Source organism: Pogona vitticeps, chromosome 1 (genome assembly GCF_051106095.1).
Source record: "Pogona vitticeps strain Pit_001003342236 chromosome 1, PviZW2.1, whole genome shotgun sequence".
NCBI classification, from domain to species: Eukaryota; Metazoa; Chordata; class Lepidosauria; order Squamata; family Agamidae; genus Pogona; species Pogona vitticeps.
In genome coordinates this window covers 20,718,582-20,741,166 of record NC_135783.1, presented here as the reverse complement: position 1 = coordinate 20,741,166, position 22,585 = coordinate 20,718,582, and the positions used below count along the sequence as shown (strand labels likewise).

Below are 22,585 nucleotides of genomic sequence, written 5' to 3'. Positions count from 1 at the left end.
AAATTGACACAGTGAAATAAAGTTAGGTGAGTCAGAATCCCACCTTCCCACAGACTGCGACATGTCTTCCACTACACAGTTTTCAGGACTTGCATTCGGTACTGTGTTCCCCCAGACATGTAAAACCCCAATATTAAAAAAAAACCCTGGATGGATGGGATTTTTTTAAAGCATTTTTATTCAAGTATTATAAATCTTTCCGTCACTGTAGGAAATAGCAAAACAAAACAAAAACAAAAAAGATAAAGACAAAAACAAGACCATTACGTCTGATTACTGACAGAGGATGTTGCCTTTAAAATATTTTAACTCATCTACTCTTCAAGTAAAAATGCAAGAGAAATTCATCCAGTTCAAGGATTTTCTTTATAGTAAAAAAAAATTACATTTAATCTCTTCCCATAATAGGGATTTGTCTTCCTGGGCAAAATGGGTCAAGATCTTTCTTGTCACTCATCTCAGTTTACTCATTCCTTGGCAGGCCTGTCTTCTATTGGGTCCATCTTCAGGCTTAACCATCTACATAAGGGCTGTGGCACAGGTGTCGTCATAGGGGTGACAGATGTACAAGAGTCTCAGCTGAATTCCTACCATGTCCAGTCAAAAATCTCAAAAGATCTCAGGTCCGTCTCCTGTGCTCCGAAACCAAAACCGTTCAGTTCAAAACCTTCGCTTTTATCATTAGTCGTGAAACCAAATTCTGAACAGAAAAAGGGGCACGTGTTCAAGAATGGGTCCCAAAGTAAGGGGGACAGAAAACCTTCTTCAGTCCATAATCCTTTTCTCTGAAAGGACGAGCGCATTCCTACTGCAAGCAAACAACTATGCCCTTTCAAAGTCAGTCTTTGAGTGTGGGCTCCATAAAGACATACAACAGGGATTCAGAGCTCGCCTGTAGCACACAGACACACAGGCTTTCAAAAAACTGCACTGTGCTAGTCTAAAATGTTCTGTACTTCCAGAGAGAATACATAATGACCCATCATTGGTAAAACCCCAAGACAACTCAAAGGTGGGCAGATGCTCTAGAACAAACAAACAAACAAACAAACAAACAAACACATTAATAATTCTGGTTAAATAGTTATTCTGGGTAAAAATATTGTGTGGAACATGAGGAGCCAGTACGTGGCTGCAGCAATCCATAGCTGATGTTTATATAAACCTAGTGGGGTCCACGGTCACTAGGGATCCTGGGGGTGGGTGGGTGGAATGTGAGTATTTTAGGTGTGGATTTGATTGCTGACTAATTCTTTTTGCAATTGCATTGTAAGGTTCTTCTCTGTGATTTGGAGTATCTTTCTTATCTGGGGAGTTATAGCTGGTGGAATAAATTAATATGAGAGGCAAATGGGGTAAGACAACTGGTTTGCCTTTTAGTGAGCAAACATGTTAATTCAAATTAATGAATAACAACAATACCCCTAATTTCACTGCTGGATTCAATTAACTGAGCTTATTAACTCTATCATCCTATGACTGAATCAATGTAGTAAACTGGTTAGGTGCCAAACTGGGCCTTGCACATTCAAGGTTCTAGTCCCTACGGAGCTATGAAATTCAGTGACTGATCATGGATCAGTCACTCTCTCAGAGTTTGATTTACCTCCTTGGGTTATTGTTAGGACAATGTGGGAAAAGAAAGAATCATGTACACCACTTTGAGCAGTCTCAAAAAGAAAAAAGACAGGCATAATTGAAACTCATTAACTAATTAACTGACAAAAGAACACATTAACAAATAACAGACAAGCTCTGATATCCTAAAGCAGAAGAACTTCGCAAAAGTATTGCTAGGGGAAAGGAATCTGAACTATGATATCCAAGATTTTGCAGCCAGCAAAACCACTGCGCCAGACTGGCTGTGTCTTTCTTTCTTTGTATCAGAGTGTTGCACAATTTAAAATCATGGATGTATACGAAATATAGGTAAAATTAAAAACAAATTGTTAAGATTATTAGAGAAACCTTTGATCAGAAGTGGGCTACTAAAATAGTGTTATCTATTTGCTTGATGTTCTTTTGTACACATGGTGTATTTCTACAAAGTCACAGAAAATCTGTCCTGTAGACAAATAGCCCCATTTTACTTGGTTATTCTTTGATCTTCCTACTTTACTTCAGAGTCTATTAAGTGGTTTCCAGACAGTCCAGCTGAGACTCTTGTCTTGATGGGACTGGCTCTGTTACTCTGGAAGCTGTAGCTTAGTACTGTAAAGCAATTTTTCCAAGCACGGTACAAAGCATTGATAAAGCCATGATTCCCAACATTGAGTTCTCAGATGTTCCTGGACACCTTCACCATTAGATGTGCTTCCCACAATTTCTGGGAAGTCCAAGAACATCTATCTGGGGATTCAAGGTTGGGAACTACTGGTATAAGGGAATGTTACTTGTGTAACGGACTGGGTGCCTTTGGGCAGAAAACCAATTGCACCCTACTGTGAGCACTGGTCAATTGCCCCACCCATCCCAACCCCTTCCCTTTCTGATAGTACAACTGCTGGAAAGAAAGTAATGAGTTAAGCCAGTGGAGTAGCTGGTTGGCGACAGAGAAGAGCGAGAAAAGGAATAGTCTGTTCAGCCAAGTGTTTCAGTTCCCCATGTCCTCCCTGCCCCCTTCCAAAACAGCACCAACGCAAGAGACAGCTGCAGCTTATAAGGAATGTGAGGGGCCCAGCCAGGGACTCTGGGGAGGGAAACCAGGCCTTATATGGCCACGGAGGCAGAATCAAATTTTTATCAATGAGCCCGAGCGCAGAGAGACGCCCAAAGAGATAACAGAAAAGCAGAGCTGCTCTGCGAGGGCACAAAAGGAAGGATAACAGCACCTGTCATTCCCAATCCGGCACAGCGCAGGAGCCTACCATGCTACTGCTGCTACCGGCAAATCAAGGCAGGACGCAGCCCTGTTTTCACTTTGGCAGATGCCCAGCACAGCTGACATGGCACTACTCGAAAGTCACAGGGTAAGGGGGTGATGGGGTGGGGTGGGGACCAACCTGCCATTAATGTTTAGAGTTTGGAAAAAATCTAACGTTTTAAAGACTATGGCTCCCAGGAACATCCCTGCTAGCTCGGTCCATGGTCTGCTAGCTAAGAGATTCTGGGAATTTGTAGTCTTTTAAAAAGTAAACTTTTCTTAGCTCTGATGACGAAGACTCAACCTGCAGTTTTTCCCTCTGACGAAATGTTCACCCACCAATACTGGATTTAAATATATACTGTATCATATTCCTACCAAATTCTTTCAAACACCAAGCAATGCCCGACATTCTCTGATAGCATCCAAGAGAACTCTCTTGTTAAATCTAATAAAGCAATGATTAGATCTAATTCAATCAGTTCCCTCCAGGAACACCCAAAGCAAGGCATCAAAGGCCTCTCTTCCCAAGAGACGTTTTTCCAGTTCTGGCACTTAGTGCTAAAGTGAGGTTCCACCTACCAACTATGGCTAAAGGTTTCTAAGAAATCTAACCTTTATCTTCTCTTTTCAAAGTCACCTTAGCAAGTGGCCAACTCTGTTTCTTGTGACAGTGAACTCTAATAAGCTAGTTATGGATGACAACTATATATAGCTAATAACTATAATTAGACATAGAATGGGAGGGAGGATTTCTTTTTACTGTTCTGAACCTTCTTCGAAACAATTTGTACTTAAATTCTAAAGACTATATAGTGGGAGAAGGTGGAATAGTAGTAGTCACTTACAGACCTTCTCTGCCATGAATCCATTCAATCCCCTATCTCAGCTAAAGCTTATCACTACATCTTATCACAGGAAATTCCAAAGTGTGGCACAATACTTCCTGTTATCTGTCCCGAATTTCTAGCCATTCAGTTCCACTGGATGACCATAGTTTCTAGTATTATGAATGGATAAAAGCTTCTCCTTATCTACTTTCTTCACACCATGCACATGTTTATGTCTCTATCCTCATAAAACACACCCTTTTATTTATCTTAGTCCAAATCATGTCGCATTTTATTGTGTGTGAGGTGCAATTGCATACACTGCTTTTGTGGGATTCTTGTTTGTTGCCCACCTGGGCATGTCATTAGTTGCATAGCCTGTCCACAGCCAGGTGTGCGATGGAGAACCAAAAGATAATCATCACCACCTATGGTACATGGCTGCTTTCTAAAACTGTGCAATACAGCAGGATTTTGCCCACCACTTTTTTAAACTAAAGCATCCCAGATGTTGTAACTTTCAACTGTAAGGTAGATGCTCCAGTTCTCTGAAAATTGTAATCACTCTTTTCTGCTCCTTCCTCTGCCTTACAAAGATGTGGCCATCATGTGAAGCTACTTTTTAAACCTGACACATCACTGGGCTCATGTGCCACACCTCCCCCAACTCAGAGCCTGTACCTTCTGTTTACAAAGCTATACTGTTTGTCCCACCATCTCCAAGCTTATGTTCTACTCTAATAGGCATAACGTGCCCACATTACCAAAGAAGGACATCTGCATGTGTCCAAGTATCCTGTTTATCATTTATGATAAGAATGGGATCTTCACATGTGACTGGAGTGAAGCCCCCCATCATCCTTCCCTATTGGGTATTCAGGTTACGGCTAATGGAAGCTGCAGTTTCTCATTAGGACTGATATAAGCAAAGGCCATACTTTGCGTACTAATGATTTAGAGCAAGTTGTAAGTATGTTGACAATTTTTGGTAGAATGTTTGAGAGTAAATTAAAAAAAAATTAAAAGATACTAACTTTTTGGGTGCAAAGACAAACAAAAAGAAAAGAAAATTTCCACTGTCAATTAGTTAATAATTTCATTAGTCTATTTACACAAAGAAATGAGAACTGTTCCTATTAGTGGTACATGTGTCACTGGCTGAGAACCACAGTAATAAGCAGCACACACTACTTAATCTACCCTCAATTAGAAGGAAAGGGTGCATGCACTAACCTTTTTCTCTTAGCAGTAGATTTACAACATGTAATTCCAACATGACTGCTCAAGGTAGAAGTCAAGGACAAGGGTGGTTTTACCTTTGTTTCCCCACTGCTGTCAGACTCAGAAACCTGGTAAGTGAGATCTGTCTCCTCGAAGCCTGTTGCACTCATGCGCTGATCAGTGGTCGGGTCCGACCGAGGAGGGGAATCAGGAGAGTTCAAGCATGTCTGAATCAGCGCTTTTCCCGTCTCACTGGTGATCATGGGTTGCAGCTTCCGTGTGGCGAAGGTGTAGACGTGGCCTGTTTCACTGGCCACCAACAACAACACCTGTGTACCCGTTAGGGTGGAAAGTTCATAGGCCTGGGCAGCAATAAAGAAACAGAGGGGAAGCAAAAGTTAAGGACAAGCTTTTAAAAGATCCTGTTGCCAAGAAGGACAAATGGATCAATACTGCAACAGGACATTAGGTATGGTTTTCATGCAAGATCCAAATGGTGGCATTCCACACCCATCTTTTAAACTTCATTCTGAGTGTAGCTCCTAAAAAGCCTAAAATATTGAATAAATAAGAATCCAGTGACAACATTCTAGTGGAAATGTAATTCTGGACCAGAACAGCAGGACCAATGGCCATGAGGCCAGGGGAGAGAGAGATCCTGCAGGCTGCAGACCTAGAGAAAATGTTTCTGACATAGGAGGTTTAGAGTTTGAACTGCTTTTGCTATGTCCCGCATCATGACCACCATTACTATGATCAATAAGACTATATCACTACTTTATTTGTGGGCACTCAGCTTTCCGCTCAGCCGCAAATTATTTTTTTGGCCCTATTTAAGTAATGAGTTGCCTGGATAGTTCAGTGGGTTAGCTATCTAGCTCTGGAGCCAAACGTTGGCAGTTCGATTCCCCATTGTGCCTCCTATAAACAGAGCAATTCTGTCTGGCCTTGGGCAAGCTGCAACCTCCCAGGATGTCCCCAGAAGAAGGGAAGGGTAAACCACTTCTGAGTATTCTCTGCTGGAAAACCCTGAAAAGGGGTCGCCATCAGTCAGAAATGACTTGGCAGCATGTAATTATGATTATCAAGTAAGTAAGGGGTACCCAGTGTGGTGTAGTGGATGGAGTGATGCACAAGGACTCTGGAGACCAGGATTTGAATCCCTGCTTGGTCAAACTCACTGAGGGAGTAGAACTTATAAAACCACTCCTTAGATATTGCACTTACCTTGAAAGCCCTATTAGAATCACTATAAATCAGTTCCAACTTGATGGCATGTAACTAACTACTAAGTAATCACAAGTTAACAATCTGTTATGCATCAATGCCCATGGCTGCGTATTTTCAACAACCACATGGTGCAATCTCAGAATTTCAGTCTGCACATTCCAGTTTTCATTTTTGTTGTTTTAAATACCCACCAGACTATTCACACTCAGGACTGTGAAGCTACCCTTTTAAAAAAATCAAGAAGTACACAGCTTCTACATACAGCACTCCTCAGATCTACTGGATTACAATTCCCATCATCCTCAATCAGCCTGGTCGCTTACATTTTTCTTTAAAAACGGAGTCTCAACTGCAAATCCTTCGGGAGAAAACTCTCCGCGGCAGGAACCACCATCGAAAAGACTCTGCTCCTAGAGCCACTCAATCTAACTTACCTTAAAGACAGAGCACTGAGTAGAACAGTCTTCCTCAACCTGCTGTTCCCCAGCTGTTCTGGACTACAGCACCCATTATTAAAGGGGGGGGGAGTTGTAATCCAATGCCTCTGGAAGGCACAAGGTTAGAAAAAGGTGGAGCAGGGCATCCAACATAGTTTTTAAAGCTTCTTTGTAAACAGCCAATGCCCAGAAAATCTTTCTTAGCCAACTGCAAACAACAGAAGCTACCCAATATTCTCTTCCGACTGACAGCTGCCTTTAAGTATTTATTCTACATTCCTGCTTCTTCCCAAAAAAATTTAAAAATGGAATTTTCCAGGCTGTCATAGTACTTATACCACGGAGTTGACAGGTTTATCTAGGCAAGATAAAACATGGCCTCTACTACCACATAAAAGAGAAAAATACCAGAGAGTTATATAAAGTATTTTTCTTCTCCATATCACACTTTGCACGTCCAGCCTCTCCCAACCCCATGGCTTCCCTCATGGTTTTCAGACTACAACTCCCAATATCCCCAGCCACGATGACCTTACTGTACAAAGAATATGGGAACTATAGTTCAACGGCACTAGAGGTGCCACAGCTTGAGAGGGACTGCTCTCCATTACAGAACATTTTACTCCCTTCTCCTGTTTCCATCACAATCTGTTCTTATAGGAGTGAAGCATTCTGGGAAACAGGAAGAGACATGCAGACGACGGCATCATATTCACCCGGCAACAGGGCGGAGGGAAGTGGAAGCTTAAAAATAGAGAGCCACAGTTGCCTTGAAGACAGAGTGATGACTGGGCAATCCAGTAATAAGGTTACTAAGGAGTAAATGACCTGGGATATTGGAGAAGAGAAGAGGAGCAGCCCTAAGATAAAAAAGTACAGCGTCTCTATGAGCTGGGAAGAGTAGCCTCCATGTCTCAAAGTTCTTAGCTTTGCCAAGGAAAGTATACATAAATCAATTCATTCACATGCAACATGCCACAATTCTTTTCAGCCATCTGTCAAATGCTTTGCTCTTATCTATCACACTCCTTGAGCCACCCACCCTCATTGTTTTTGGCTCCACTGACATAAGATTCAGGCTGCCAATGTCTTCGAGACTCCGCCTGCCTCTCAGGGCTTCGAAAATTTACTTTTTTGAACAATGACTCCCCAAATCTCCCAGCCAGCATGTGCTCCTTCCCCTTCAGAAATTGCTTTTTATGAAGCCAGAGAGCAAGTATGATGGCTGTTTTTGTGCCTCATCAACTACTACTTCAGAATATAATGCAGTCTGTTTTACAAACCGCAACATAAGGGACTAGGAATTAATATCCCACATGGCAAACGCTAGAGATGTAAGAATGTAGGAAGCTGGAATATAAGACAGTCACACTACTTTCCATACAAAACAGGGCTGTCTATGCTAGCTGAAATAGGAAGTCGAAAGCCTCAGGGAGAAGGTCTTTAACATCACCTCCACCATAGATTCGACAATAAAGACAAACTGAGAATTCTGGCCTGGAAAGATGGGAGGACTGAGGACATGGCAGAAGTCTTCAGATCCCACCAGGTCCACAAAGCACAGCTAATGATGAAGGATCATGAGAGCTGCAGGCCAACAGCACCAGGAGATGCCACTGGCTCCCCACCATGTGGACCAAGTACAGTATTGTGTTATTGATTGAATGCTATCAAAATAATAAAACTGTTGTCAACCTTAAAAAGCACTGCAAACATTCTGAACCAACTCAGGCTATCGTGCATTGAATACTCTCAACTGTAAATGACAAGGGTGTTGTGTTTTTGTTTTTTTTAACTTGCCTTTAATTTTTGCTGAAAATACAAATTGGGAAAAGATAAAACAAAAGGTGAACTAATATCCCTTCAGAAATACCAGATCATACTTGATGGAAAACCAATCTTTCATGATTTAGTTTAATGCTTTTTTTTTTTTTTTTTTTGGTAAGTCATCTAACTGTAGACTTGGAAAGTACCTCAAAGCTCATTTAGTTGAACTGCCTTCCAGTACAGACAGCCCACCAATAAATACCTTGAAAGCTAGTCCTCAGGTCTATGCCTAAAACCTCCAACAAAGCAGAGTCGTACCTTCTAAAGCAGTCTGCTCCACTGACAAATAATCTGTATTTCAGATGCTCTCCCTAAAGCCAAGTCACTAACACTGTTTCTTGCAATTCAAACCTGCTAACCCAAATGGCAATTTTGCTTCACTCTTTGTGTGGCCATCCTTCAAACATCTGAAGATGGTTCTCTCTTCTCAAGGCTAAATATGCCCAACTTTTCCAACATTTGCTCCAGGACCCTCAACATCTTTGTTGCCTCCTCTAGAAATATTCTGATTTGTTTGGTTGTGGGATGTATGGCCTTCCAGATGTTGCTAACATCTGGATGACCCTCATCATGCCTTGGATGGCTGGGGCTGACGAAAACTGGAATCCAAAAATATTTGGAGGGCCAAGAGCCCTTGTACATTGCCACAAAGTAGCCACAACATTCAGAGCTTTGCTTTCTGGCTGAGCCCATCCTTTTTCAGCCTGGCAACTACAGAAAGCACAATGTTGCTGCTCATACCAGACCATTAAGTATACACCCACCTTTCACAATATCATAGGGTCTTCCCTCCTCACTGGTCCATCTTACTTTCCTTCTGTTTTCACCAGAGCTTGGAAAACCAAATGTAAACCTTAAGTTACATGGTGGTGATGAATTCATTAATATTTAATATGTTAGTGCAATTTGTAATATTAACCTGTTGCATTGATTGTTAATGACCTGAAAGAGGCAGATCTCTGAACTACAGCCAAACCTGAGTTCTCAGAAATAAGTTTTCATCTCACTATGCATTGCTAGGTGTAATCTGATGCGCACACACCTAGCAGTAACTGACTCTGCCTGAAATCTCCATCTAAGGACTAATTTAATGGTAGTTTTTATAGCTACAACAACATCTGGCCAACTGTTTAGACTTCTGAGCTTCTTTTCCCTATCCCCCTAATTTTTATATATATCACTAGCCAATAGCAAGTACTGGAGAACTTGTAAAGCAGCACATTTTAAAATACAAGATCAACTAAATTGACTGAAGCAAACAAACAAATAATAAAGTTATCTGAATGGTCGTGACAGCCTGTCTGTGAATTCTGGTTTTGTAATTTTCAGGTAGCTGTTACACTACGTGAGCAGCAGCATTACTTTTATTAGTGACAGACTTTCCAGGAGTGGTTTTAAAATGAGATGGCTGCATTTTGTTGCTTCTAAATCTGTTTAGTAATGCTTTGGATAGCATTTTTATGATGTTATTAACTCATTTAATATTTGAATATTTCACTGTTTTTAGCTTTAATATTTTCTTTTAATGATGTAAGCTGCCTTGGTTCTTTTCTTAGAGGAGAAAGGTGAAGTAAAAATATTATAAATAAATACAATTAAATAAATGTGTTAGAAACACATAGGCAGGAGTATGGTTGATCTTCACATAAGGTCTATGTAACTTGCTCACATAGTGTAACAGTAACTGACAAAGTGAATAAGATTGTGAATACACAATCAAACAAGAGGTAAGATACACAAACTAGACCTGCCCTGGTACATGATCAGTTAGCTGCAGGATGTTACACAGACCTTGTGCAAACACCAACAGAATTCTGATCATTAGTTTCAAATTAAAAGTATGTACGTTTAGTCGTTTAGTTGTGTCCTACTCTTCGTGAGCACATGGACCAGAGCATGCCAGGCCCTCCTATCTTCCACTGTCTCCCGCAGACACTGTCCAGCCATCTCAAAGTATGTACAAGAATCATTAAAGAAAGAGAACAACTTCACCACAACTGCTCAGGGTGACTAAAATAACATGGAAATATTAGTTTTTATTCTGTTGCTAAATGCTTTAAATGACTTCTAAAACTGTTAAAATTTGGGGCAAGAAACTGGTATTTAATTAAGTAATCCAAAACTCTGGCTTGTACTGAGAGCAATGGATCTAAAAAGTTCCTGACAGAAATCCTTCCTAATTCCTGCCTGGGACTCTCTCCGTGGAGGGTACAGATTCTACCAATTAGTTATTTATTTACTTATTTAAAATATCTTTTACCTACTCTCTTTTTCTTAAAAAAGGACCCAAGGTGGCTTACATGGCTAAAAAGACAATATTAACTGCAATATTATAAAAGAACAATATTAAAAGATAATAATAAATTATTCATATATTTAAAAAGAATTAATCGCACTAATTTTAGGTAAGAGCATTACTAAAACAGATTTGGAAACAACAAAATATAAACCATCCTATTTACGTCATTCTCCTTCCTCACATCTCAGTGAACAATCTGAACCAACATGAAGCAACACCTTGGTGAAGCTATCCAGATCAAGGTTTTACGAGCAAACATTTAAAAAAAGAAAGAGGGGAAAGACTGTTAGGTAAGGCTGCTTTGAAATCCATCATGGGCAAAAGATAAGCTATCAATGAAGTACTAACAATCTTGGATATCATTCACATTAGAATTGTTAAGAATGTAAGGCCCCTAAGTGCTACTTATCTCTTAATACATACACAGTGCTCCTGATAATTAATCTTTGTTATCCATTCAGAGACAGCTGTTCAAAGCAGGGTAGAATAGAATGCTATCTTAGGAACTACATAACGACTTCTGCCCAGCTCAGCTGAGCATCTAGCTCTGATGGAAGAAAATATATGAGGAGTTGCACAGGACTAGAAACTTAAATCTTTCATTTAAACTTAAACTTTTATATCCCAGCGCAAGAAGGATTCACAAATACATTTAGATTACACACTCTACATATTTTTTTTACAAAATCCCTCTGCTAATTATATGTAATACAGCACACAAGAGTTAGATGCTATGGAGAAGTAAGATGGGTTTATCTTCTGGCTGTATCTTCCGGCTGTATCTATAAAGAACACTGCAAGCAAAACACAGGAGGAGGTTTCAAAAAGGAAGGATGGGACAGAAGAAAAAGCACCTTCTGTTCCCAAACCTCAACAAGATGAGACCTATCTTTGTTCTCTCATATATATATATAAAAGATCGCTGATCCAGGTTGCCTGGAACCACCAGGTTCCTCTCATTGGAAAGGATGACCGAAACACTGAACTACATTCCAAGGCTGAAAAAAGGCAGATCCAAAAGGAAGCACACAAGGAATTCTGGTTAGTGACTGGGACCATCAGCTGTTGGGAGCAATGCAGCCACACCTAAAGGACCACAAGTTGTTCATCTAAATGGGACCCTAACAGAACATTTGCACAGATAAGCACAGTGCTATTTCAGGGGGTGCACAGGGACTCTTGTCCAACTCAGCAGTATGGAAAAAAAAGATATGAGAAGATGCACAGGACATTAATGCGACCACAAGTTATCCATCCATCTACTAACTGGCAATGCAACAAAAGTCAGGTGTCGTTCAGAAATGCTTTTCAAAATGGGGATTGGAATGAATGATTTTCAAATCACCCAGATTTAAAACAAATCCACACAAGTGCTGTGGTAAAATGTGAAGACATCCTCATGTATATACAGCCTTTGAACCTGTTCAGACGATCAATTCAGGCTTCATAAATAATAATAATTATGTGCTGTCAAGTCAATTCTGACTTATGGCAACTCTTTTCAGAGTTTTCCAAGTAGATAATACTCAAGTGGTGTACCATTCCCTTCTTCTAGGGGCGTCCTGGGACTGTACAGCTTGCCCAAGGCCACACAGGCTGGTTCTGCTCACAGAAGGCACAATGAGGAATCAAACTGCTAACCTCTGGCTATGCTGCCAGATACCAACCTCTGGCTATGCTGGCTATACCACCAGAACTAGCAAACCAGTCTTTCAGACTTCATAAAGCACCTGGGAATAAGCATTGGGGAACAGTGATCTCCCCCTCCCTCTTAAAGCTTGGAAAGTTTAGGTTTTTTGGATGATAAATGAAAGAAACTCTAATCGTTTTCAAGATACAGCTTCAAATCCTATCTTTTCAATGTGTTGTCTTGAATGAATTACTCCACCCCAGCCTTGGTTTCCAGTCTGATATCTTTTTAATTCTATAAATTAGAAATTGCTAATAAAAGGTATGGTATCTACACTCTTTCTTTTTGTAATAAAAGATGGTACCAAAAAGTAATACAGAGGCACAGTCTGTTCCAACATTTCAAAATTAAACCCACTCAGATTCCAGGAAGAAGTTTTTAGAACCACAAATTCTACATCAAACCAGCTGCAATGAATGGAAGCTGCCTTCTGATTTCTGTAGGCTTTATTTCTGTAGATCAAATTCAAAAGGGTTCCTTCTCCCACTGAAACACAGCAGAGGAATCAGCAGCTAAGAATTCAGAGGCAGCTCATAAAAACACCACGGAAAACTTTCAGATAGTAGTAGATTCCTCTGCTGGAGCAGAGAGAGAGAATTTCCTTAATTTTGACAAACTCACCCAAAGCTGGGAAAATCATCAGGGCTCCAGAAAGTTATTCTGGGGGACTAGAATCCCCATAAAATTCCCAGCTAGCAGTAAAAACCACTCAGGTTAGCTAGTTGCTGGGAAAGATCTTCACCAATAGTTCTTGCAAAGGTTGGAAAATAGTTTAGGGGGTGAGGGCTACAGCTCCCAGAATGGTGCACCTAGCATGGCTCCCGGGAGTTGCAGTCCAAAGAAGTAACTTTTCCAAGCTCCAAAGTCTTGCTAACGAGAATAGACACTGAGTCAATGAACCAATTTTATCATTCAGCATAAAGCACCTTCATGCATTTGACTACGCCATACCATGCCAAACTCTGCTACACATTTTAGGTTTAACAAAATTAACAGTATTGAAGGATAGAGTTGAGTGCTTTAATTAACAGGTATGGATATTAATTCTATAGCTTTTGTTGACTCGGGCGAACATTCATTAGTGGGGGTAGATTTTTAAAGGGTGAAAAAAAATCAAGCACACCACCTTATCTTTCAAAGCTAGTTTGGAGCCGATACATTATTGCAAAGAGGGAAATAAAAACAAATCTATTCTTAACCATGGCCTTTGCTTCCAAATGAGAGGAACTGCTTTTGTATTCCAAATTGTTCAGTTCCCACTGTTATGTTCAGAAAGGTTTCGGCATGGAGGTATGGCAACAGGCTTATGTGTTTAATTTTTAATAACGAATTCATTAATTAAATGGCAGACAATTAGTCAGCTGTACATTCTTACACATTAATGGCCATGATTAAAAGTACAGTAGCAGCTTCTGAAAAAAAGTGGAGAGGAAATCCTGCACCATTACTCCTACCATTGCAGTACTGGTATTAAACAAGCAGAAGCTATCTTAGTTTGATGAATAATGGGCAGGGATTGCCTTAAGTTAAATTTATGAGTGGTTGACCAGACCAGATGGGTGGGATATAAATCAAATAAATAATAATAATAAATAATATGTAGAGAGGATCATAAATGTTGGGGCTGAGAACCAACCAGGTGGGTTGTTGGTCCTGCACTGGCACGTTCCCATATCTTCCTCCCATGTGTACTTCTCCCAACGTCCCACCAAATTTGACCTGGAGTGGTCCCCCAAAACCTTCAGAAGAGTTTTTGGAGAATGCAGTCAGCGTCAGGAGGGGAAAACAACCCTCATGTTGTTGTTTAGCCGTTAAGTCATCTCCGACTCTTCGTGACCCCATGGACCAGAGCATGCCAGGCCCTCCTGTCTTCCACTGTCTCCCGGAGATTGGTCAAATCCTCATAGCTCCACATAAAGAAACTCCATGTTAATGCAAAGGCATGAAATGGATTTCAGAAGACTGTTCATGCTGAACTGCACCAATGCTCGGTCTAGTCTGGAAGAGAGTTGAGTGAGAGGCGATAGGAGAGGCATCATGAGATATTTGGAGGACAACTGCATGGAATATGGAGGAAGTTCATTTTAATATAGGACTCGATGGAATGGATTCAAATTACAAGAAAGAAGATTTTGCCTAAACGTTAGATAGAACTTCTTGACAGTAGGAACTGTTCAACGGTGGAATGGGCTGCCTCTAAGGGTAGTGGCCTTTCCTTCACTGAAGGTTTTCAGAGGCTGGATGGCCACCTGCTAGGGATACTTTAGCTGTGGACCTCCTGCTTTCACAGCAGGTTGGACTTCTATGATTCTAGTCCAGCATCTTGTTTTTCCCTGCTGTCAAGCTGTTGCTTACGGGAGGCCAATAATCAGGATACAGAAACAGCAGCACCTTCTCAATGCATTAAACTGTGGCATACTGCCTCTGGCAAATGGAGGGAGAATATGTGCCTCAGGTCTACATGCCACTGAGAGTCTTATTCTGTCTGTAAGCTAGTGACTTTCACTCCATCCTGTGTCAGTAAAATCCACAGCTTAATTACATGTTGCACGAAGAACATATTTTTGATGTTTCCTAAAACTTCTATCATTCAGCCTCACTGGATACCCTCAAGTTTGAAAAGGTCAGTTTTTTCTCTATTCACTTTCATTACAGTGGTACCTCGACTTGAGAAAGTCCCTACATAAGAACGATTCGAGTTAAGAACGACTCCGTTCGCAAACAGTTGCTTCGACATGAGAACGGAACCACAAGTTAAGAACCAAAAAAAGAAAAAAAAAACCTTCCTGCCCTTTTATTGATCTAAGTTCACCTTAGGTCAAAAGAAGATAAATAAAAATAAATTTGCCCCCTAGTGGTAGATACGGATTAACTGGCTTTGCATTAGTTCCTATGGGAACTAATGCTTCGACTTAAGAAAGAAAACCAGCAGATACGGATTAAATGGTTTTCAATGCATTCCTATGGGAAATGGTGCTTAGACTTAAGAACGTTTCAACTTAAGAACGCAGTCCCAATATGGATTAAGTTCTTAAGTTGAGGTATTAATACAATAGATTAAAAATAGTAGATTGAATACTACTATTAGTAGATTTAAATCTACTAATAGTAGATTGAAAATCAATTTTTTAAAAATCAAATTGATTTAAATCACAATTTGAATCACAGTTTAAATTTTAGAAAAAGGTTTTATCTGAATCATCAAAAACTCTTGAGTTATTAAATTCAAATCATGATTTAAACAAAATCCACCCTGCAATACTAACAGCAGTGATTGTGTACCAAAACTGAAGTAAACAAAACAGCATTGCCATTTACCACTTCCTAATATAGTGAAAATACACACTGAAAAGAACTGGAGAATATCCAAGCTAGATAACTGCTCCAGCAAACAGACATGCAGTAACATTAATCCTGCTGGAAGAATACAATTGTGCTTGGCTCTTTTCATTCCAGAATATATTACAGTAGCATTTTTATTTGTTTCTTGCTTCTTTCTGCAGCAAACAAACACCAAGCTGGACTGAAATAGGTAACATTCACAGAGGATCTCTCCAGTACAAGTCACTTTAAAGTGAGGAGTCTCATATGAGGTAATTACTGGGTTTTAGTAAAACTTTAACCCAATGGGACTTGTACAGTTTCAAATAAATTGTGCCCATTAATTCAAGATCTCCAGGTAGCAATGTGTACCCTAGCTTAAATGCAAATTTTCTTGCCTATATTATACAGATTTTTCCCCCAACTATACAAAACCTTTTATATTGTCTATATAAAGCTGCTACCCAAATACAGGGGGGAAGTAACCCCATTCTACTTATCAAGGCAGGAGGTACTACACTGATCAAGCAGCATGTAAGAAGGTACCAGTTAGAGCAGTGGTTCTTAACCTTGGGCTACTCAGATGTTTTTGGACTGCAACTCCCAGAAGCCTTCACCACCAGCTGTGCTGGCTGGGATTTCTGGGAGTTGCAGTTCAAAAACACCTGAGTAACCCAAGCTGTTGGGTTCATCCAACAAAGCCAAAGGTAAGGGCTTGTGGGGGTCTCAAACCACCTGGAAGGGCACAAATTGCTGTCACTGAAGCATGGGCTTCCTGTTTGCACAGAGAGGGGAAGCCTACATACAGTATTTTTTTCCTGACCCTTATGAATGACGAGAGCTCCCTAAACTCCATCCAAAGGTAAGCATCTCTAACACATATTCCAGTGCCTTTTTATCTGAGATGTATTACACGGCTACAGAGGGAAGGTTTTGAGGCATAAGATTCTAAATTGATATACTGCTTCCACACACGTACACACACACACCTTCACTGTGGGCAGTGGTTAAGCCAGCCAGTCCCCTTCCAGATATTCCAGACAACAGCTTTCACAACTTCTGACCACAGGCCAGGTTAGCTAAGGCTGATGACAGTTGTGATGCAAAACATCCAAAATGCACAAGGTTGCCTACCACTGACATAGGGTGTTATGGCAAATGCTTCCTAAGCAGCCCACTGCACAACATTCAGGAGTTTTAAAAAATCCTGGTATGTAGAAGGTACCTGAGAGAGCAGAACTTTGTCTAAGAGACCTCTGGGTAGTTTGGGCGGCATATAAATTGAATAAATAAATAAAATAAATAAGAGCCTCAGAGCTCCCTTCCTGATTGCTCCTGCTTTAACATGAAAAGCAACATGGGCTTCCCAACAGACCTTTCAAATCTTATTTTTCCTCCTCAAAGACCTTTCCTCACCTTGGCACACAAGTAAAGAGCCAGTAAAAGAGCTCACATGCATTGCTTCCAGGTACTGAAATTCAGGGGGTACTACAGTCGTGCCCCGCTTAACGATTACCCCACATTACGACGAATCCGCTTCACAATGTTTTAAATAGGGTTTTTTTCACTTTGCGAAGATTGGTACCCTGCTTCGGGAACCGATTTTTCCCATTACGACAATCAAAACAGCTGATTGTTGGGTTTTCAAAATGGCCGCCGGGTGCTTAAAATGGCTCCCTGCTGTGCTTAGGGACAGATTCCTCGCTATACAGGCACTGAAAATGGCCGCCGTATGGAGGATCTTCACTGGATGGTGAGTTTTTAGCCCATTAGAATGCATTGAACGGTTTTCAATGTGTTGCAATGGGTTTTTAAATTTCGCTTTACAACGTTTTCCCTATACAGCGATTTCGCTGGAACGAATTAAGGTTGTTTAGCGAGGCACAACTGTATTTACAAATTTCTGTGCTCCACAGTAGAGCAGGTGCATGCATGCAGAGGGCCCCAGCTTCAATGCCCAGCATCTCCATATAGGGCTAGCAAAGACCCCTGCCTTAAACGCCAAATACAGTGGTGCCTCGATTTACGAACGCACCTACGAACATCTCGACTTACGAGCAGCTCCGCTCACAAAATTCTGCTTCAACTTGCGAGCGGAGCTTCGATGTAAGATCAGAAAAGAGCAGGGGGGAAAGGTGGGAAATTCAAACTGTTGGTGGCGAGGAGGCTGCTTCTTTGTAGCTCTTTCGCCCCAATGGTTAGAGCAGGGGGTTAGGGAACTTTTTTACTCCTGCGGGGCAGGAGGAGGGAGAGGCGTGGGCAGCTCCGGATTGCCGCCGGGCGCAGGAAGCCAGTGAGCTTCCTACCGATCCCTGACCTGGGTCTACTCATGAGTAAGGGCAACCAAAGGCACTGGCCTGAGGCACGGAGGTTGGAGGGGCTCCTCCACGGATGCGGCGTGTGGCGGTAGCGCAGGAGAACACTCCCTGCAGGGTGTGAGTGCCATTGGAGGAGGCTTCAGTCTGCCTGGTAAGGTGCTGCTTTTTCCTTTTTAGAAAGTTTTGGGTGGGTTTTGGCTGAGGGGGGTTATGTTTCTGTGCTGTGTTTTTTGCAGTCCCAGCATGGGGATTGCTCGATATTTATTTTTGGTTTGGTTTTTTTTTTTCAGCCTTCGGGGCTTGTTGTTTATTTTTGGTTGTTATTGTTTTTAAAGCCTTGGCGCCTTCTGATGGGGCTTTCTGTATGCTATATATAATATGCTGGAACGGATTAATCCTGTTCCCATGCATTTCAACGGGGAATGGTGCTTCGACTTCTGAACATTTTGACTTAAGAACACTATTCTGATATGGATTAAGTTTGGAAGTCAAGGCACCACTGTAATTTCATCAAGGTAGACCAAGGATAAGGACCCCTGCATTCCAGGATGGAGTCAAAGGCAAAAAGGGTGGACCTAAAATACCACCATGTTTTAGATTTAAGCTCTTACTACCAGTCACTAAGCTTTAAGGGGAGCATTTCAATCTCTTAGAAAAAGGGAGAAATAGACAAATGTTGAGAAACCACTAAATGATGGTAACACCAGGGAAAGAGTGTGGCCCTTTGGAGAGCTCCGAAAAGACAGGTTTGGTTTGGAGATTTAAAGCCAGATCTACTGGCAGTAATTGGATTCAGCTTCAGTTATTTTTTCTGTGCCCTGAGTTCTACATTCTAGAATCTGAAGTGCTGGCCACTAGCGTAGACAAAACATAAAAATATTCATTCTTATGCCATTCATCCCACATCTGATCCCCGTCAAAATGTTTTAACTGCTGTGTGAAACCAATTGGCTCTAACCTATAAGGCCCTAAACGGCTTGTGTCCAAGCTACCTCGTGGACTGTGTCTTCCTTTATGAGCCCGAGTGTTAAGATCAGCAGGAGAGGCTCTTCTCTCAGTCCCACCAACTTCACTGTTGCATTTAGTGGGGGACAAAGGTGAAGACCTTCTCCACCGCTGCACCCAGATTCTGAAACTCCTTCCCACTGAAGGCCCGACTAACTTTGCAGTCCTTCTACAAGCAACCAAAGGCCTTTCTCTTCAGGCAGGCCTTCCCTAGTGACTAGTTTCTGAGGGGATTTTTTTAATACATTGTTGTGCCTTGTAAGTCTATATGTCTTGGCATTTTTTTACCATTTTAGTGTGAAATTTCTCTGATTCTTTTGTAATATTTGTATACTTACTGTTTTTAGCTTTTAAACACTGCCTTCTACTGATGTAAGCTGCTTTAGGTCCTTTTTTAAGGAGAAAGGCCACGTAAAAATATTTAAAATAAAATAATAACAAATAATAATGGATAACTGCCAGTCACTTTCATATATTTTATAGTGGTCAGCCTGCAAAACTCAACCCTGCGACATGCTACCTGCACGGAGTTTTGTAGCACATTAAAAGACTAATAAAATATATCTGGCATAAGTTTTCATGCACTGCAGTCCACTTCACCAGACCTACCTATGTTTTATTGGTGTGTTTTAATTTCCTTTTGGAAGAGAAATTAATTTCATCAGATATATCTGATCAGATTCATCAGAGACATCTGGCTAAACTGACTTAAGTTCACCAAAGGTTTATGCTAAACAGACTTTAGTTTCACGGCATCACAACATTCACATTTTTGCTCCAGAAGATTAACTTGGCTGCTTCCTGGAAATTTTTACTAGATGATCAGAAATCTCATTTCAGAGAACCTCACGGTTTAAAATAGAACAAATAGATTCTTAGCCATTAGAATGCTTCAACCATGTGCGGACAACATTACAAACTGCCCACCTGGTATCTCCCTAATCCACACAAAGATCAGGGACAAGAAACACCATGTGAGACACAACAATAACTTTCCTTGAGAACAGTTCCACTCTCAACCCAAGTCATTTACTGCAGGCCTTTTGTGCAGAGGTTAAAAGCAATGGTGGGAACATAGGACTATGATTGACAGCTTCAATGCAGGCCATCTTTCAGCCAGAGGATGTGGAGTCAGCTGTGCTTTTAGAACATCAGCCAAAGTCAGCACCAAGCAAGAATGCCATGACCTGACCTCTCTTAGAATCCATGCAGACCCCCCAAGTGGAGCTGCCTGTATGCAGGTGCCTTTACTCCTAACCACCACTGGCAATGTCAGAGAGCAAAAAAGCATTAGATCTAGCAGTTTAATAATCCAATCTTGCTAGTATGACACTCTCCTGCTGTTGCACAGCTTGGATCTAAGAACATCAGAGCCTTGCTATAACTAGCCAAACGTCCAGCAGTCTCAAACAGTGGCCAGACAAAATGCTGTTGGGAAGCTCAGAAGCGGGACTCGAGGGCCACACAGCAATGCCACTCCTGTCTGTATTCAAAAGTATACCGTGCGTGATGCAAGCACCTGAAAGCATGCAAGCCGGAGTGTGGAAAAGCTATGCTTTAGGAATACAGCACCCAGAATCCCATAGGATATATCAACAGTGGCTGGAGAATTCTGGAGGTTGTAACCCAAATAAACGGAAGCTCCAGACATGGTCTATTGTCAACCAAGTTCCTATAGCAGGCTAGCTCTGTACATACTGAGACAATGGGAGGTTGCTGCAAATCTGGAATTTTGTGAAAGGATAAAAAATCATTAATCATTTGATTTGTAGATATGTTTTCACTGCTGTGGTGGAAGTAAGTAAGGGCCTCGTGGCGCAGTGGTTAAAACGCTGTACTGCAGCTAAAACTGTGCTCACGACCTGGGGTTCAAATCCCAGGTAGCCGGCTCAAGGTTGACTCAGCCTTCCATCCTTCCGAGGTCGGTAAAATGAGTACCCAGCTTGCTGGGGGGGGCAATGTGTAGCCTGTATAATTAAAAATTGTAAACCGCCCGGAGAGTGCTTGTAGCGCTATGGGGCGGTATATAAGTCCAATAAATAAATAAATATAAATAAATAAATAAGTATCTGTGGGAGTTACCTAGCATGTGCCAAAATAACATGCCTGTTTTGGGGCAATATGTACCTTTGTTTGGGTGGATAAAGGGTGCCATTTACTGCTACAAGCAGCCAAATCTCCTAAGATGACCCTGAGGTGCTCACAGACCTATCCTCTGTCCCACATTCCCTGTCTTTCCTCATGAAAGAAACCATAAGTGAATGAACTTGTAGTTCAGCCCTAATGTGCTCACCACATGATATCTGCATGAACACAGGTGACTATATGGGCTGGCAGAGGAAGGATGGAATACCTCATTTTTCCTCTTTGTCCAGCCTACAAAGCAAGTGTGCTGCCAGGAACAAACCTCCCCTCCTTCCACAACCAGCATATACTGCAATTCCTCTATTACGATCAACAAATCAGGGGGAAAAACTGTTGCTGGAACAGGGAAGGATTCTCTGTCCTTCTAGTGTCAGTCTCTAATAGGCTGCTAATTTTTATTTTATTTCTTTCACATACTTATATACAGCCCAATTAGTATTATATTATACTTCATTTTATTTTACAGACTTAATGCCAGGCTGGCTAATATAAATAGTGGTATCAACATATACACCCCCGTTTTAAATGTTTAGCGGAGTGAAACAGGGCTGTGTCCTTGCACCAACACTTTTTGGGATCTTTTTTGCTGTCATGCTGAAGCAGGCCTTTGGAACTGCAGCCGAGGGTGTCTATCTCCGGACTAGATCAGACGGAAAGCTGTTTAATCTCTCTAGATTGAGAGCGAAGACCAAAGTCCAACTGAAATGCATGCGGGACTTCCTCTTCACAGATGATGCAGCCATTGTTGCCCACTCTGCTGAAGACCTCCAACAACTCATGAATCGTTTCAGCAAGGCCTGCCAAGACTTTGGACTAACAATCAGCCTGAAGAAAACACAAGTCATGGGCCAGGGCGTGGACTCACCTCCTTCTATTACCATCTCCACACAAGAATTGGAGGTTGTTCATGACTTTGTGTACCTTGGCTCAACCATCTCTGACACCCTCTCTTTGGATGTTGAGCTGGATAAACGCATTGGCAAAGCGGCCACCATGTTCTCTAGACTCACAAAGAGAGTATGGCTAAATAAGAAGCTGACGACACATGCGAAGATCCAGATCTATAGAGCCTGTGTCCTAAGCACACTCCTGTACTGCAGTGAGTCCTGGACCCTTTATGCACGGCAGGAGAGGAAACTGAACACGTTCCATATGTGTTGCCTCCGACGGATTTTTGGTATCACCTGGCAGGACAAAGTTCCAAACAGTGTAGTCCTAGAACGAGCTGGAATTTTCAGCATGAATACATTACTGAACCAGCAAAGTCTACGTTGGCTCAGGCATGTCTTGAGAACGGCTGATGGTCGGATTCCAAAGGATATCCTGTATGGAGAATTAGTGCAGGGAAAGCGCCCCAGAGGGAGACCACAGCTACGATACAAGGACATCTGCAAGCGAG

General features: G+C 41.5%; 1 protein-coding gene across 5 annotated transcripts in view; it reads right to left on the bottom strand.

Annotated features, from left to right (window-relative positions):
- The window catches only part of SRF (serum response factor), an 84,438-nt gene that overhangs the window by 45,480 nt on the left and 16,373 nt on the right, over positions 1-22,585 (bottom strand). For all 5 annotated transcript variants that reach the window (XM_020796927.3, XM_020796930.3, XM_020796929.3 and 2 more), the window contains exon 2: positions 5,010-5,276. In XM_020796927.3, the coding sequence (XP_020652586.3) occupies positions 5,010-5,276 (267 nt within the window). The remainder of the gene's footprint in view (positions 1-5,009; positions 5,277-22,585) is intronic.